The sequence below is a fragment of the Pholcus phalangioides genome, unplaced genomic scaffold, assembly GCF_987345545.1.
Source record: "Pholcus phalangioides strain wild (caught in Gottingen) unplaced genomic scaffold, Ppha-v1.0 ptg000003l_1, whole genome shotgun sequence".
NCBI lineage: Eukaryota > Metazoa > Arthropoda > Arachnida > Araneae > Pholcidae > Pholcus > Pholcus phalangioides.
Genome location: NW_028301596.1, coordinates 32440738 through 32460445, shown reverse-complemented (window position 1 = coordinate 32460445; position 19708 = coordinate 32440738). Strand labels below are relative to the sequence as shown.

At 35.5% G+C, this 19708-nt stretch overlaps 1 protein-coding gene across 2 annotated transcripts in view; it reads right to left on the bottom strand.

Moving 5' to 3' along the window:
* Positions 1–19708, bottom strand: part of LOC149088416 (semaphorin-2A-like) — a 271083-nt gene that overhangs the window by 49470 nt on the left and 201905 nt on the right. For both annotated transcript variants that reach the window (XM_089247502.1, XM_089247503.1), the window contains exon 3: positions 19637–19688. In XM_089247502.1, the coding sequence (XP_089103628.1) occupies positions 19637–19688 (52 nt within the window). The remainder of the gene's footprint in view (positions 1–19636; positions 19689–19708) is intronic.

Here is a 19708-nt window from a genome sequence, read left to right as displayed (position 1 = left end):
AAAAAAAACTTTCAGAGAAAAATGTAGACCTTATCGACCAGCCATATTTGCTAGAAGACATCGTGTCCATCGTTCTTCAGAAAGTAATTAAGAACAGAAAGAGTTTTTTTTTCTCTCTCTTACAGGAGAACAACCTCCCTACTACTTATAAAGTAGTACTATTACTGCTAAATCGAACAAGGAAAATTGGGTTGGTTATAAAAGAAGAGGATGAAAAACTGCACGGCATTAAGAAATGACAAGACCATTTCGAATGTTGAATTTACATTGCCGCTCGCTACATGGATATCCCTTCGGTAACGATGCACTATTTCAGTATCCTCCGAAAATGACAGTAACGAAAATTGGAACGTCTGGTGAGGGGGAAGGTGAAGAAATCACGCATATATATTTAAAGAAGAAATCGCTCAGTGAGTAAGAAGAAATAACAGAGGAATCGGGTGGGCATGAGACAGAGAGAGAAAGAGGATAAATTGAATAATCTTCGTTTCAAAGACGAGGTGTGGAATAAGAATACGGCAAGAAAATTTACGCCAAGCCTTTTAGCGATGAGTTCCAGAGTAAAAAAAAAAAACACATTCATATTATTGAGATTTTTAGTTTCTCTCCCCGCCGTGCCGAGTTTTTTTTTTTTACTTATTATTATTTTATATTTTATTTTTCCCTCCTTCCATGGATAAATGGGAATTGCAGTCAATATAGTGGAAAGCGTACAAGGTATCAGGTAGCGGTGAGAAAAGAGCTGGGAGAGAGAGAGAAAGAGTCGATGTGAAATAAGCTTTTTTGATGAGCTATATCGGCAATTTCTTTTTCTCTAAAATGAAAATACAAATTTCTGGGATCCCGGCATGAAAATGAGGCTTTAGCAGTCAAAAAAATCCCCTAACGATTTATTTCATTTTATTGCATCATATTTTACGCTATACGTATTTATATACGGTATCGGACATTTTTATATTTTCTTTTCTTTTCATAAACTTGACACTGAGATACTTCATGGTGCTTAGAGCCTCCGTAGAAGTAAATTACCTACTTGATTATGTATTTTATTCTCTCAACGAAACTTTACCTACCAACTCGATAACATGAAGGATAAGTTATTGTTGAACGAATGTTCCGTACACACTCGTATACCTGCGAAAGTCTATCTTGCTTTCTTCATGTCTGCTAGTTCTCGTATAGTTATTCTTTAGATCCTGAGTAGGAACGTTTTATTCCCTATTTTCATGAGTTTGCGCAAAAGCATGTTTGATGCAGCTATTTAAACATGAAAGGAGGTCTGATCATGTGAACACAGCTCTCCAAACTATCGTTAATGAAAAAACTCTCCAAAAAAACAATAATGACTTTTAATGGTAATTAAAGCCGATTTTATCTCAGAAATTATCCTGAAAGTCATCTATGGAAAATTTTTTATTCTTTCGTTATTATGGTGAATTTGAATTAAAATTTTTTGCTTCTTACATAACAAACTAAACACTTTAGCATTCTTATCTGCCTGTGGATAGCTTATCTTTATAACATTTAGCAACATTATCATTTCCAGAACCTCAGGTTTCACGAAGGTTCAATCTTATTACATCGACTAAATTTACACCATAGAATTACGGTTCGAAGCAGATGGACCACTGTTCTCACCGTTAAACGAACTGCTTACGATTATTTTTCTCTGTGAGTAGTCTGTTCTCCTCTCTTTCTAGTCTTCAGAACATAACTTAGAAAAAATTAAACTCCCCTGATACATGAGTAACTGCATTTTAATTGCCTATTTACTTCGTAAACATGATTTGAGGGGGAAAAAATCACTCGTGCTCAATCAAAGCAAAAATTATGGGAAAATTACGAAAATGCAAATCAACGAGAGCTCATTAATGTATTCAAAAAATTACGTTACTTAATATTTCCATTTATGGGCCTGGTTTCGGTACAATGGCACAGGAAGTACTCAAGCATTGAGTATTTCAGTTTCTTAGTTGAGTTCATTTCTCCAGGGACTGATAGGCATTTCCTCGTGAGAAGGCAAAGTTGCAAAATGAAATTATGGTCGCGGAACAAATGGATGACACTAACTGGTCCCAACACTAAAGCTATTCTTAAGAGGGTCACAAAATGGTTGAAGAACAAAGAAAAAGAAGAGAGAAGCTACAACTCAATTACTTCCATCACCGATTTCTACATCTCTTCGCTTTCCTTTTTTCTTCTATATTATTCCATTATTTCTCTCTTTTTTTGGCTATTGCCAATTCACTTTGGCCGAAATAAAGAAAATGAAGGAATAAAAAAGCAATTTCGGTAATAGGAAGGCAATAAAAGCCACTAATTCCATCCAATGTTCGCAGCCTTTCTCTTGCTCTCCATTCCATTTCTCCTTATTCCATTCATGATACAATACAATCCTTACTTCCAAGAGAAAATTCACGTTTTCTTAATTTTTTCCCCCCCTCTTTTCTTTTTTTGTTTTGTTCGGGTTCGATGAAAGCCACATTAACCGAGCGCATAAAGTGAAAGAATTTATGTTCACGAGAAAGACTTTTATTTTTTAATGAAGAAAATTACACTTGTCATAGAGGGAGACGAAAATAGTGATAAAAGTACAGAACATATGTTCAAACAAAATACTCATGCAGTAATTCTACTTCAAAAAGTTCAATTTAATTTTTTTTGCTCTCGGGCGTTTAAAGAAATGAAATGAGATTATATAAGACGTGTTATAAAACATTATGACTAGAAACATTATGATAAAAAGAAAAAGTGGAATACAAAGGTATTCAAAAATTTATGTTTCGAAACAGCGCTAGAGCGATTTTCATGAAGCACCACTCACTGACGTCATTTGGATATTTCGCCCTTTCATCTAAACTAAAGACGCCTTAATCTAAACCACCGTACATTGTAATTTTAATTTCTAATCTTTTTTCTTCTGAATCTCAAAAGAGGTAATTTTAGAAAATTATTTGCTTTTCGTTTTTTGGATTTCTTCAAAGGAAACGAAATAAATTACCTTAATGAAAAAGTAATATGCGTTGAATACGCTGCATAGAGAAATTAAATTTTTAATCTAATACTGATAGAACTTAAAAATAAATCCCTAAATATTCATCGATGGATGAAGAAAATATCTTTTGATAAGAAATATGTTTCAAGAAAACTATGCGAAGTTAAATGTATAATATGTATATACATACCAGAGACAAATTGATTTTTATATCTCAGTACAACGCGTTCGATTGAAAATATCACCACACTTCGCGTATTGGCTGGAATAATTTTTCCCGCTTGCAACTGTATAGCAATGGCTCTCTCTATAGTCGCGGTGCTTAGTATGGAAAACGAAGGTAGAAAGAGAAATCGTGTCTCCTGTTTTTTTGAAGAGAAATATCAGGAGGATATTATTGACCAATCTGACCACCAGAACTTACCACTTCGGACTACTTTGTGTGATATATAAAAAGACCATACAAAAACAATCCACACATCTTAGAAGAGCTCAAGATGAACATTACCATTGCCATCCAGATTATGGACACTATGTAACTATTATACATACAGTCGAGAGGCGCTTATTAGAATCATGGATAACAGGATAATATTATCATTCGGGTATTGTTATCACTTCTGCAAAAATGGAGCGGACTTGAAATATCATAACAAGAAAAAGAATATTCTTTTTAATTATCGGGACTTCGTATAATGTTGGCTTTTTCTTTCGCAGGAAGTTTTTTTTTGCTCATTCTGAAGCTAAAGTTCGACCAAAAACTTTTTTTTTTCAGGAAAGTTATCATTATCAGGTTGTAACACTATGTAGGAGGCTAGAAGGGGTATCTCCCCCCTACCTGGTTGACAGACATTTTCGTACTTGATGTCATAATCAGTCCGTAGTATTCGAGGTGATCCAAGCACGCATGCACGTGTGGAAGTGCTTTTGCAATGGCCTTCCTGTACTGAAGGCAAATGTATGACGCAAGGAAGAAAACCTTTCCTTCAGCTCTTAGTCAGTTTCTTTAAGCTGACAAGATTCAAATTTCTTTTTCCGAGAGACTTTCGCATGGGATTCATGGAACGTATCGTACATTAAAAAAAAAGCATCGTAATTCGTGATATAAATCACACAGTACCATGCAAATGCCTCACAATGGCCGAATCACAAAAATGAAATCACACTTCATCAGATTACAAGGAACGTGATTTAAATGTATGGAAAATCCATTGAAATGCACGAAAATCCTTTTCAACACTTTTTGTACCTTAAGTTTCTTTCGTAATACATACTCTCGTGGTGCTCTCCAAGCAAGTGCAATTTTAAATATTGTAGTACGTACGTTTCGTTTTGGCCTGATTGCAGATTTCGGTTTCTTCGAAACCATCGCCTAAGTATATATACCAATTTCAAAACATCATGTTTTTAAAAAATCATTATTTTTTCTTCCGTCGGGAAATACGGTCCATACATTTTATGTGTATGGCCGTCTTCTTAATCTCCATGTCCAGAGGATTTACAGGGAGCTATTCGGTATTACGTTGCTACTTTCAAGCGGATTTAGGAGAATTTTATGGGAAGCATTAACACGGAAACAGCTCCCGCAAGGAATGTGCTCAAAGAAAGAAAAGTTGGCAACATTTCAAGTGGATTAGCAAAAGAGGAGGCGGATAAGATTCTTTGGGAGCAGCTGTAGAGTCTAATAAATTTTTGCTTTTTTTTTTTGGTCTTGAATTCCCTTCCCCCCTTTTTTCTTCCCTCATCGTAATTTTATTCTTGCAGAACATTTCTTATTTTTTTCTTTTTAATTTCAGCATCACTGAACTGAATTACAAGAGCGAACGGCTGTCTCGGTAAGTCAAGCGACACAGAGGAAACTACCATCTGCGTACAACATGAGTACCAAATGTTGGCTTAAGGAAAAAAATAAATAAATAAAAAGAGCTCAACACTTTCCGAAAACTTGTTTCTGGATCTTGAAATTCCACAGAAAAAAAAGTTTTAAAAGAGTTGAGAATTTCTTGAGGCTACAATAAACAAATTTTTTGTCCATTGATTTTTATTTTACTTGTATCGTGAGAATTTCACGTTTCAACCTTATCACAAACACAATTGCATTGTCAAGGTCTGTTTATTTACATTATAAGCACAATTCTGTATTCATTTCCCGTTGTCTGAGAGATGGCGGATATACTATCCGTTAGTAAGAATTTTGATTGGCTTGCATCAATTCCACTTTAAAGAAGCTGCATGAAGTTTTGGTTGTCTGACAATGTTTTCATTCATGTCTCTTAACAGATTTTTTTCAAAGGTATGAACGAGAATGAAAGTCACATGGTGACCATGGGCGGAGATACAAGAGGGGGCATGTCCTTCCCTCATCGTCAATGACTGAATAATAAGCCACCTTAGCCATGATGGCTTTATAAACTTTGCCCAATGTGTCACTGCAGAGAACAAACTTGAATTCTGCTTTTATCCGTATTCGCCTTCCACTCAAGAATTAGACTTGTAACGAATTCAAGTTCAGTAATCTCTCACTTACGTTTCTCTCAGCTACCAAACGATTTTCTGCACTCCCTGTTAAAGATATAGGAAAATAATGCTATTCTATTATCAGGGCCGTAATAGGATTTTTGCCGCCCTCATAGCTTTAAAATTCAACACTTTTGTAATGGTTCCGCTACACCCATTCGATATTCTTTTTGATCAATCTTTATAAATCCACTCAAACAATTTTCAATTTATGCACACTTCACGTTATATAAGTAGTACTCGGAAACACTACTACTACTTAACCGAACATGCGCCTCGTAATTTCTAACGAATCGGCACATGCCGGAACGTGTGTTGTGAGTGTATGTGTAGCCCTAACGTATTTCTGTTGTTGAGTTGCGCTTGTTTCGTGTTCAAACCATGTGGCTTCCATTTTCTGAAGTAAAGAGGGAAATGCTTGAATTTTCATGTTTTGTCAGTATCGTGTTGTAGGCTTGCCTACTCTCTGCGGAAGACTTTTTCAAATGGGAGATCGGCTCACATATTCGTGCCTCGAAGCTGGAAAACCAACTTTAGCCGACCACCACTGTGTCTTCAACGGGGTTCGAACCTGAATCCTCAGGATGAGAGTCCATCACGATGCCAACACGACCGCACTCGGAAACACTAGCATATGCAAGGGGTGGGGGATCCGAGAAAATCCTGCGTATGCCACTGCTCGATGAACTAATGAGTGCACTAATCACGAAATTAAATGATATGATTATATCGTAATTCACAGAAAAAACGATATTTAAGTTTCCTAATAAAAATTAAAATCATTGAAAATGAGCGTTCTAGGCCATACGGCATGAAGTTGAAATACGTTCAAACTTTACTTTCGAACTTCTTCCTTGGAAAGTTCAAAATACTAAAAACAGAAGAGGGTCGTAAAAAAAAGACTTTACAACTATCCTCATACAGCATAACACCCATCAAGTAAAAACACAAGACCGACGCTCAATAAAAATGTTTGGATCCCCATGGTGTCCATTTTCATGAGTTTCCTGCGGAGACAGCTACTAAACTCATTCACGGACAGCACTTACCACGAAATATTCCCTGAATTGTCTATATGAGGTTTCATTCTATTTCTTGTGTATATGCATGCCTATATATCTCTCCCCCCCCCCCCCCACCAAGCTATTCGACTCCACAGAAGATTCCCAATATAATAATATTATGCACATAAGAGACAAGAAAAGAAAAAAAAAATCCTTTCAACGAATCACTCTGTTTTCGTGGTTTTCCCCCTACCATTCCGGTAATGAATAAATGACACTTCCTCGGGGAGGTAAAAAAATAATAATAAAAGGGAAGGGAGGAAAAAAAGCATAGGAAAGTTATTATGTTAGATCTCGTCATTATTTTATGGAGCTATTAATTTATAACTCAGAGCTAAGATGTAGCGAACATGTTGCAAATGAGGATATATAAAACAGGATGGGAGAAAGAGGTCCGCAAGGCACTTCCGGCTTCGGACATAAAAAGTAGAAAGAAACAAGGAAGCGAAGTTATTGAACATTGGGTGGGTTCCTCCCCTTTCGTTATCATAAGGGGACACCATAAAAAAAAAAAAAAAGTAAATGCAATAAATGTAAAATCCGACCGGACATGTTAAACACGAAGCTGAGGATGAAAGTAAAAAAAATGAAATTGCAAAAGACGGATATAAAATTAGTTCCAGAGGAAAAACCAGATAGCGCAGAAACAGTAAGGGGGTGAGGTGCATACATACACACACACATATAGGAGTAATATATATAAACTCTAAGGATAAAATGGAGGGAGATAAAACTGGGAGGAGGAAAAAAAAAGGCACCGAAAGTGATTAAGAAATTGAGGGAATTTCGATCTGAAGCTGATCGATATTTCTTTTGTTCCATCTTTCCTTTCTTATACTTATACTTCCTTTACCGACGTCGACATTTTAATAGCAGATCGCCGGCGCCGAACGACTCCTTCTTAATGGAAAATAGGAACCCCTCAAACGTATAGTGTATACAAGAATAGAGAAAAAAAAAAACCACCACAATATATGTAAGTGTATTTACATCCAGAAAGAGAAGGGGAAAGAGGAGAAAGCAATAGAAATTCTACATTAAGCAAGATTGTCGTGTTTACTCTAATTTTTATGTCGACGTGCATGTATGTATTAGAATTGAGACTGAAATTAAAGCCCAAGAAATATTATCTCGAAAGCAAACAACCGCAATGTAATGGATGATGTTTAGGAGTTTGCAGAAATTCGAGATATGACAAAAAAGAGAAGATCTATATACACTTGGTGTCTTTTCCTGAACTTTTGCCAAAATATACGCGATTCTGAAGTGTGGAGAATCATACGCACACTAATATATGTAAAATTTATTTCGTGTCGCCAGTGCATAGACATGCATCACACGTTGGCGATTAAAAAAAATGGATTTGTCTCCTACCGGGTAGTCTTACATAAGCATATCGAGCTTTGGCCTGGGATCTCCGGCCACTTCGCGAAATGGCCGGTCAAAGCCCCAATTATTTCTGCAATTCGGACTTGTACCAAAACTTTTGGCCAATTCACGAAGTGGCAGGTGATTGTGAATTGGCCGCACTTCGGGTTTTGGCAGTAACATATACAAATAAGAGATTTTGTATATGTACCCTTTAAGCAGGGTGCATAGGTAACAGGGCGTATGGCATTTTACTGGTGAACAGTTGATCCTAGAGGCATACTTCCAATTAGGAAAAAAATTATCAAAATAACGTGTAGTACTCAGATATGTCACTCATGTTGCAAGGGGCTATGTAGTTATTAAAATAAAATAAAAAAAAAAACTTTTTATACTCAGAAAACCCAGTGCCCGAAAACCCAGTTAGAAAGTTGTTGCCCTGCCTCTCCTGATGCCAACTAAAAAAAATTCCACGTTTCTAAATGCAATATTCACTGAGATATTCGAATTCGAAAAATGGAAAAACTGCATTAAATACAGGTAAACCGTTTTCCCCCCACTTTTAGAGCTGGTTTTTACCCAATATTCTTTCGTTTTTCGAATTCAAATATCAGTGAATATTGCACGCTGGAATAACTTCACAGGGTAAGCGCCCGCGCCTTTTATTCACTGTGACGCAGATTTGCATGAGGTTACATTTGCATGCATGATGCTATTTTTCTCTCGATAAATTGCAACAGGAATGCCGTTTTAACTTTTGCGGAGAAGACGTTTCGAGACGCGCTAGCACGTTTGCGTTTCATGTTAGACCATGCATTCATTGATGACAATTGGTTGTATTAGTGTGTACTATCACTTCTTAAAGTTTTCCCCCATCTTTTCTGACACCCTGTATAAAAAATATATGGAATCTAGCCTCCCCCCCCCAAAAAAAAAAAATTTCCACCATCTTCATAATATCCTACGTAAATATCCATTGGGTTCGAGTTCCACTCTCTCCTTCCCACAATATTTTTAAGCCCTTCCAATATTTTCAATTTACGCATAGGTACGTTATCCGCCCACCCGGCACACCATATCCGAGCAAAGGCTCCTAGATAAGAGCATATATAGCAAGTATCATGAGCCTTCCTGCAACATTTTTCCATTTGCTATTCTATTATGTGTAAATGTGATAAATCCCAAAAAAATATTAATTATAATAACTGGTTATTATGCATAATCGAAGAGCATTTTGGTAAGGTTGATGAATTACCCTGAATTTATCGCTTTTGCCGGTGATTATTTATAATACTCAAGCTTCGCGTCGTTAGTTAGCACGATAAATTGTACTATACTGAATATAGTGCACGATATTTATTACTATTATACATAATTCATACATGTTATATTAGAATACGATCGCAAAATTTTTTATCATTATATCGAGGTCCGACTATATTCATCCTTATCACATATACTAGACTCATTTGGAATTTATTTTTTCATATTTATCAAATTAACTAATTGCACTAAGGTATTATGCGTAATCACAGATAAAGGGAATAAATTTCAAATACTATTCATCAAATTTACCAACGACGCTTGGTTATTATGAATCATTGCTGATAAAAGTGTGTTTTCTACCCTTCTAGTTATGAATATTGGTAATGGCAGGTAGGGGAAAAAGTTGGGCGTGGACACTGCTCCACCTCGAGCGATAGTTCTTTTTCGTACGAACATGCATTATTATTATTTTTTTTTAAAACCATTTTCCCCACCCTAAAGAGACGTCTCTTTATAGTGTTTTACTTTCTCCTCTATGGTTAGGCGTTTCATATGCCGTGAGGTAGTTTGATGGATGAGAGGTTGTACTGATGATAAGCATGACAGGCGTTACCGGGATTATGTAACACTTATTATCCATATGACACGGCTGCAAAAACAGCGGCCTCCGATTAAAAAAGCACGTTTCCCCCCCCCCCTTTTTTTCTTTTGCGATTTCATACTCGTTGGAGAGAAAACATCAACGGGTTAAATGAAGTATTGAATGAAAGGCGGAACTCTGAAAAAAAAAGGAGAGGATTGACACTGAATGAAACATGTAAAAGTAATTGGATTCTTTTATTTTTGATTAAGAGAAATGTTTTTCTTAGAGACAGCAAGGCTGAAAAAACAACATCACGCGACTAAAGAATAGAATTATGTTGAAGAAATCTTTGAGGGAAAAACACCATAAAAATAGCCAATGTTATAATCAGAGTGGAAATGGGAGGGGAACATTTACCCGAGAATAAGGAGGGGGAAATTCCCAGGATTCACTTTAATTTTCCTGGCCTTAATAACGGGAAAGTCATTAGCGGTGGAGGTGCCAACGCGCGTGAAAGCTATAAATATCAACAAAAATCGTGAAAGATATTTTATAGCAGCCGAGAGTCATAAGGGAGGTACCACCAATACGTGAAGAGCTACTGACTATGCTTTATCGCATGGGTGTATAAGACCATAAGAACCAAGCCCGTGGGCTATTAATGAATCAAAATGCTCTTTTGCATTGGTGTGTCCGGCTATTCGACGGCCGGTGTGGGTGGGTTTTATTTTAACAAAATGTTGTATTTCCTGAAAGTTTTCTCTCGGACAAGGTAAAGTATATGAGATGAGGAGAGGGTATTTCATTCGGCAATAATGTTTGCACGCATCACACACATCTCATTATGGATTCGTCCACTGTCTCGCGTGCAGGATTGGTGGGTAAAGGAAAAATGAATGAGGAGGCAAACAGGCACAAACTAGGACGCCATAAATCATTGCACAGACGAGGGGTATTTTGAGAGCACATCTCCACCCACCACAAACCTCCGGGATTCCCTACGATCCCTGCCTCGCCCCGGTCTCCACAAATCCCCTTTCCTTTAATTAATTTTTCCGGAGAATGTTGTTTAGTTGGTAGCAGAGCTGCGGTTATACTCAGCAAGTCAGTTCATGTGTCGCGGGCTAGTAGGCAATGTTGTTGTGCCGCGGCTATGCCAGTAGTGGCAACATTAACCGGTAGCTGGAGTAAGTACTAGAAGGAAAGCGGGAGAGTAGTACTCCGTACATGACGTGTTCAACGTCCGGAGTGGGACCGAAACGCAATGTACAGAGAGAGTGGTGACGAAAGATGGCTTTTTGGCACGCGATTGCCGAGAATCCTCCTATAAAGTCGCATAAGATCCTAAGGCACGCGCATAAACATATAGTTCAGCGAAGTCCCCCTTATCACTAACCACAATCAATCCACTCACGCATAACAAGCTAAAGGGGGGGGGGGGATTGTTGTGTTATCATCTCCTATTTAATTTTTAAGTCGCTCTAAAGAAAGGGTACCTATTTCTACGTACAAGTGATATCAACCACGACATGACTCGGCGACTAACGGGCGACTTTTGAGTTACGACTGCTGATATGGTGACACAGTTCAATTTGAAGCTCGTGTTAATTTCACGAACTAGACGAAAGAAGATAGAATACTGCATGTTGCCTGAAAATTTATGAATATTCCTTCATTCGGAATAAACAATTAGCTTTATTTTTAGTTGGAGTAGAGACGGTGTGAGCTATGGACCATACTATCAAAGATAGCATTTTTATGATGCAATGTTTTCAATGAGCACTTACTTGAGAACACTCTCTCATACCTAGAGAACCCATGACACAACTGAGCTATACCGTAGACCTTCATTATATTTTCACTCAAATTTTTGCTCCGTTTAAAAAAAAAAAATACCCAGTGAGCAGGAACATCTCGGACCCATGAGGGTCACTGGACTATTCTTTGAAAATCACTACTATATTGAATCAATGAGGATATTTTGTACGTATTTTTTCATAAACTCAAAATATCTAGATTTAATTATCATATCTCATTTCGTTTTCATATCTCAAACTATAAACATATCCATTGGCCCGAGACAGTTTCATAAATTGAAAATATAATAATAATTACAATTTTTTGTAAGAAATGTGTGGTTTCAAATTTTAAAAAATTATTTTTTTTGAAAAAAAAAAATCCATCACATGCCTCAAGTGACAGAAAATAAAGAACACAACTGCAAGGGAAAAAAATTCAATCAGTAAAAGTGTAATTTTGTAAATTACAAAAAAAAGATAACTGAATAGATGACTTCAAGAAGGAAATAAGAGGGAAAAAAATCGACAAAAAATTAAGAAACAAATTGGAAGTTCAATTTCAAAAGGTTTCTAAATAATGGAGCGCAAGTTTTAATTAAATTTTTGTGACGTAAAAAAAAAAAAGACAATTTTTTTCTTTAATGCCGCGCCAGTGTTAAAAAAATCATTAAAAATTTCTGTCAGTGCACTTCAGATCATCATGTCCGGTGATCGTTGGTTGCCTATGTACATTTCAGTATTTAAAACTTTTGAAAAAGAAGAAGACAAAGACAGTCTCATACTCGATTTTCGATCCATTCTGAACTTGATAAACGAATGAAAAAGAAATTGCAATTCACAAGATTAGGTTCAGTATTGAAATACATATATGCATAAGAAATAAACTTGACTTGAATTAGCCTGCAGATAAGGTTACTCAAAAAGAACTTTTATTTTTCTTATTGTAAAGATTTTTACTTATCATTATTCTTTTTTTTCCTGTCCGCAGAATGAAAATATCATCATTGCTCCGGGGCTTCTTTTACATCAAAGTTTCGAAACAATTATAAACGGAATAATTTCAATAAACTTGTAAAAAAAACTATATAAATATAGCATCAATTCCCCCCCCCCCCCGATTTTAACAGATTTTCTTTTGAATGTCGAATCAAAGAGAAAAAAAAAGAAAAAGGAAAAAGATCTGCTGCTCAACGACTCCTATTTTTATTTATCAAGTATCAATGCGACAAAACACGGATATGTATGCATGTATGTATTTATGTATTCTCTCCTCTCCTCTTCTTTCTTGTGTTAAGAACATATCTAGAAATTGAAAAGGAATGCAATTACTTTTTTTAGATTGAACTTGTAATTGAAAATTTGAGAGAAGGAAAATTAATTGTGAATAAAATATGAAAGAAAGAACCGGTTCGCCGAACATGAAAGAAAAGAGAATAATCTCGGTTAGATTTTTATCTTCATTGCAATTTCCGCTAATAAGGAAAAAAAAAAAGCAGAGAAAATGAAGAAGAAGATGAAAAAGCAATATAAAATGCTTCTGCTCCTGCCGATGACGATATGTATAGATATATACGAATAGTAGATTGCAAATATGCGCAGTAAAAAAAAGAAAGAAGAAAAAAAGAAAGACATATATTATTAAGATATATTATTAGTTTTTATTATTATTATGCCTAGTAATCAAAATGAAGTCGCGAGAAAAGCGTGCATGAATACGTAATTAAACTTATAATTACATATTTTATTCATCGAAATAGAATATTTCTGTTTTTGTTAGCTATAGCTTCACGTGCAGTAAAATAATAAATTTTGATGAATCCGAGACATAATATTTCTTTTCTGACAAGAAACAAAATATGTATTTTTGTGTTACATGTTACTGATTCATGTATGACTGAAATTTATTATTCAACTTCGGTTAACATACAATATCACTTTCATTTCTTTTGTTTATCCCGGAAGGGTATAGAAAGAACAAAAATTAATTAACTTAATGAGTACGATTCGGAATTAATGTTATGGTTACCCATCGTAATGGTTACCCATGCTCATTCAACAAGGTATATATTTTGTTTTATCTGGAATGTTTTATTGAGTGATACGTCAAACTTGTATTTCACCATGTGGATACTAGAAAGTAAAATAAATGTCAATTTTTTTTATTAATAATTTTTTTAAAATACAGTCATAACCCGACTTATGCAACCCAGATTTACGTGATTTCGGAACTACATTATTTTCTGTGGCAAAATTCCTGGTCTTTGATTCAGCACGTTCCATAAGCTTTATGAGATTACAGCTGGGGTAGAAACAATATTTAAATTATGATATGATAATCACTTGGGAATTTATTGTCCATTCATTGACTACACCCCATATAGCCAAGCTGAGCTGATTTTAAAGTTGCTGAAAGTACAAACCAGAGAAGGAGTTTTGGATCTAAACCTAGTCAGAGATTTTGGATATTAATTTGCTCTTTAAGAACAATGTGGAAACATACTTTCATTCTTGAAGAATGGTTTGGTCACCACTAAATAGATTGAATTTAAAATTATGCTATTTAATATTTCTTGACAATACCCAGTCACTCATTTGCCACTCAATTTCGATGAAAGTTTTTTTACTTAACTTTGTTAAAAGAAAAATTTTTTTTTTAAATTTTAATGATAATTTTTACTGTATATGAAATAATATGAATGCATATAGGTTGATAAAAATGTTCAGTTGGTCGATCATTCTATCAGAAGTGGCGCTCGATTTAGAAGAAGAAAAAGGGATCGGTAAAAAATGACTAGTTCGAGTGGAGTTATTGAGACGAACGAAAAGGTAAATCTGAGGTGTAGAAGAATTATACCAAGGTTATTTATAACATAGCAAAAAAAGGCTTTGGGGTAGTAGTTAGAAAAGGTCATCAAAGATATTCTCATAAAGGCATGCATCATCTTCAAGAGAAGGCAGATATAGTCCATGAAGAAGGAACTTCGTTTATCTGCTTCTATGGCACATTGAGCATGGCGTATAAAGCCATCATTATATGCGACTCGACATGTTTTCCCGTGGTGTAATTTTGATAAAAGACAGCGTTTTTCTCGTCATGTTTAGAACATTGTGTAGAATATACATTGTGTTAGAACATTGTGAGAAATATGAGATCCTCCACATTCCCACCAATCCCCCCCCCCAAATTAATTATATAACTTTCGCTTGTGTAGACCAGGGCTGGACAAATCGCAAATACATCTAGGCGCAAGAAAAAAATATTTTAGATGTCAAAAATATTTTTAACCGAAGAAAAAGGCCCAAAATAATGATTTTTGACTTTTTTTCAGGGCATAGTGACACTCATTCATGTCGGCAGATATACTGCTATAAATTCCAAACATTTTGTGCTGCTCCCAGCTTGCAATTTAGTAACTACACCAAGAAAATTTTAGGCGCCAATACCAATTTTTTAGTCGCCATGGTGACCAGGCAACTGAGATTTGTCTGACCCTGGTGAAGACCAGTGTTTTCCAATGTGGGCGATGTCGTTTCTTGGAGTGCGTTGAATTTTTCAAGAGGACAGAAGAAAGCAAGATTGTAATATTGCGTCTAATAGGATCCTATAAATGAAATGGGGGAGGGGGGAGTCTTATAGGAAACACGATTTCTGGCAGAAAGGGGAGCGGTTGAGTGCAAATAAGTTTGTGGGACTGGTTTATAGACCTTCCAAAAAAGAATAAAAACAAACAAACAAACTCTAAAGATATGAATAAAGACCAACATCATCCTGCAAGAAAACCACGCTATGGAAAAGCGTGCTCTGATTGCTTTATACCTCAAGCCTGTTCGATAAAGCATGCTGATTGCTTTATGTAACAGGCTTGATGTGTTATTGCAGCAAACCAACTTAAGTCCTTATCGCGTACTGAATTCGCCGTCACCTCAAGAAGTTGGGCACCTATCTGAATGCTCATGGTCCCTTCTTCTAACAAGAACACAGGTACATTCTGTTCCTTTTATAGATTGGCTTGTTTGATTTTTCCCACAACATCACAGATATGTTTTCATCCATCTTAATAAATCTCTTCATAACGGGTTTCATTTGGATTACCTACATAATATACAAGCTGTTCCATATTTTTTGAACAGCTTTGGATATCTCTGCAACCGTTGACTTTAGAAACATACTATCGATTACGAAAAATTTTCAAATGACGCGCAGTTACTTTAAATCTTCGTTTGAGGGTTCATATACATAAAAAAAAATAAAGGAATTAACTTTTTATACAGTCCCCGTGTGCTCGAAAACCCAATTAGAAAGTTGCTAACAAAAATGAATAACTTTGCCCGAAAAACTATGGAAGGCCAAAAACATTGACAGCGTGATAAGGACAAATAACCATTAAGAAAACGCCGACACATGTTTCGGCACTTATGAGTGCCGTTACCTAAAAACAAAGGCGTTCTATCCCGACCAAAAATGTGGTCAGAATGAGAAAAGAAATAGAAAGTCTAAAAAAAAATTACGTTTCCAAGTGCAATATTCGCTGAAATATTTTCAAAAATAGGAGAAAAGTCGGAAAAAATGGCCTAACGGGAAACACTTCTTTTCTCATTTATGCTGTTCCTTCCCAATTTTTTTCTGCTTTTTTAAATTAAAATATTTCAACGAATATTTGGAAACTTGGAATTTATTTTTTTGGCCTTAGATGAGACAGCGGCAAATTCCTAATTGGATTTCTGAACACACGGGGACTGAATGAATGCCAGAACTTTGCCACTGGACTTATCCCGTTGCCGAGATCTCTTCCAGCCCAGCTTTGTGGCAGAGTCAGCACACGGGGACTGTATAAAAAGCTAACTTCCTTTATTTTTTATGTATATGACCCCTGAAACGAATTTTAAGACTTAGAATAACTGTACGTCGTTTGGAAACTTTTTGAAATTGGAAGTATGTTTCTAAAGTCGACGGTTACAGAGATACCCACTGTGCAAAAAATTTGGGACACCCTGTGCATTTGTCAGTGTTATCAAAAAATAGTATAATTTTGAACAATAATTTCATTCCTTTCCAAAATTTTGAACGGTATTTTTGTGAATTGAGGGGTATTGTTTTTATCTGTGAAAATTAATATGAAAAAAAATGTATAGCTCTATTAAGAAAATTAACTAAAATTTAAAAAAAAGAGTATTTCAGTCCGCAACAAAATTTGGAGTAAAATTGAATTTTGATGCGTGAATCACGCATCTAGATGCGAACACTAAAAGATACAACCAGAATGTTCTAACATAATTAATTAATTATCCATTTCTATGGATCCTGAAAAATCCATGGATTTCAACTGATGTTTAACGATCATTCATATAAGATGACTTTTAGGGGATTTGAAACAAAAAGATCATTTAATTGAAATTCAAAAAAAATAATTATATCGAATATTTGTGGTTCGTTCATGCCAGTCATTCGTGACAGCTAGAGCGCAATCAAGTGATGTAGTTTTCCGTTCACAGCTGAATGAGAGCTTTCATAACGATGACCGTAGGTGTGAATTTTTCTCCATGCTAAAATAACCATAAGAAATAAGGTGCCGAAAATCGGTGCGAAACCTAGTGGGTGTGTCCGAAGAGGCGATGGACAGAAGAAAATGATGAGAGTTAGGTAGGGGGCCTCACAACAACATTAGTCATCAAAGGCCATACATGAGAGAGAGGTGGACGAGTGTTGGTAGAGGAGAGGTGGAAAAATATGAAATGGGAGGAATGAGGCAATAGAGAGAGAGAGAGGGGAAAGCTCGGATGATCAATCTCAATTTTTTATATTTTTTATGCTTTTTTTTTCCTTCCCTTGGATGAGAGAGAGAGAGAGAGATATTCTTCTTCCCTGCTCGACTCATTTCTTAACAGCATATGGCGTCTGAGGCACCCCCTTAATTCGATTAGAGTTATCGGAGACTACTGATGCAGCATATCAATACGACATGGGCTCGATCTCCGGCTTGAAGGGAGAAAAATAAATAACGTAGGAAAGAAAAACCACCACCTTGGCGGTAGAATAAGAAGCAATTCATAGCATCATCATCACCACCACCACATACCTACAATCCTCCCGCCAGTGTTGCTTCTTAACAATCGATGGGAATTTAGACAAAATGCCGACAGAAGTACCTCGTTTACTCTCATCAAGAAATGTTCGTCTTTGAAGGTAATAAGATTTACCAATCAAACATTCTACCATCTCTTTATGCGATAAGAAAAAAGGCGTAGACTAAAATCTACGAAACTTGCAGTTAACCCAAAGCACATATGCACGTATAAATCATTAATCGAAGTGAAGCATGTTACAAGGATTGGAGTGAATGAATATTTTGACAGTTATGCAAAATCACACTCAGAAAAACTTTACTCAGCTGAGAGAAAATAGGAATTAAAAAAAAAAAAATTCATGATTGAGAGCAATGGTGAAAAACGATTGCCATTGGGAGAACTTCTGAAAAATGTTATCAGCATTATTGATGGAAAATTATTGTCATTTGATTCGTTATTGGCTGGAAAATGAATGTCACTGAGAAAATTGTTGAGAAATGAAAGTCGAACTGTTAGAAAATGATTGCCACACATTGTTGGATCATTGATTGTTGATTGCTGGATCATTGATTTGTTGATTGTGTTGGATCATTGATTTGTTGATTGTGTTGGATCATTGATTTGTTGATTGTGTTGGATCATTGATTTCTTCATTGTTGGATCATTGATTTCTTCATTGTTGGATCATTGATTTCTTCATTGTTGGATCATTGATTTCTTCATTGTTGGATCATTGATTTCTTCATTGTTGGATCATTGCTTGCTTCATTGTTGAAAAATTATTTTTAATGGAAAAATTGCTGAAAAATGATTGTGCTGTGTGTGTCGAGAAATTACTGTCACATTGTTGGAAAGTGATTGTCAAATTGTTGAAAAATCACTGTCACATTACTGGAAAATTACTTTCATATTGTTGAAAAAGGATTTTTGCTGGGAAAATTAATGGAAATGATTGCTACATTGTTGAAAAGTTACTGCCACATTGTTGGAAAATTACTGTCACACTGTTGGAAAATTACTATCATATTTTTAAAAAATGATTTTCAGAAGGATCATTTTTGGAAAATGATTGTCTCATTGTCGGGAAATTACTATCATATTGTAGGAAAATGATTGTCTCATTGTCGGGAAATTACTATCATATTGTAGGAAAATGATTGTCTCATTGTCGGGAAATTACTATCATATTATAGGAAAATGATTGTCACATTGTTAGAAAATGACTGTCACGGTGTTGGAAAATCATTGTCACATTGTTGGTAAATGATTTTCAGTGAAAAAAATTGTTGAAAAAGGATTTTTTTGCTGAGAATTTGAAATGATTGCCACATTGTTGAAAAGTTACTGCCACATTGTAGGAAAATTACTGTCACATTGTTGGAAAATTACTATCATATTGTTGAAAAATGATTTTTAGTGGGAAAATTGCTGAAAAATTATTTTCAGAGGGATTATTTTTGGAAAATGTTGTCTCATTGTCGGGAAATTACTATTATATTGTAGGAAAATGATTTTCACATTGTTGGAAAATGACCGCAACAGTGTTGGAAAATGACTGTCACAGTGTTGGAAAATCACTGTCACATTGCTGGTAAATGATTGTCATATTGTGTCGGAAAATTACTGTCATATTGTTGAAAAATGATTGTCGCTAGCAGCATTGTTAAAGCATGACCGAGATTAACCTGTATTTTCTATTTTTGGGAATAAACAGCAAAGGATCTCTCAAATATAGATAGGTAAATTCATAATTGAATAAGGACAAATTACAGACAGGTAAACAAAACAACAAAAACGTCATACTTATTTCAACTTCACAAAAATCTCATTCACACGACTTTAGGTGTTTAGAAATACAGAAGTATATATATATAGTAAAAGTAGAGTATATATATAGTAAGATACAAAACGCCCGAAAATCCACCAACATCAATAATCATATGGTATAACTGAGGTGATTCATGAAACAAACACTTACTTCACATCGGCTCTTGTTGACATTGTTGAGGTTCAACCGGAACAAGCGATCCCTGTTCAGAACAAAATGAGT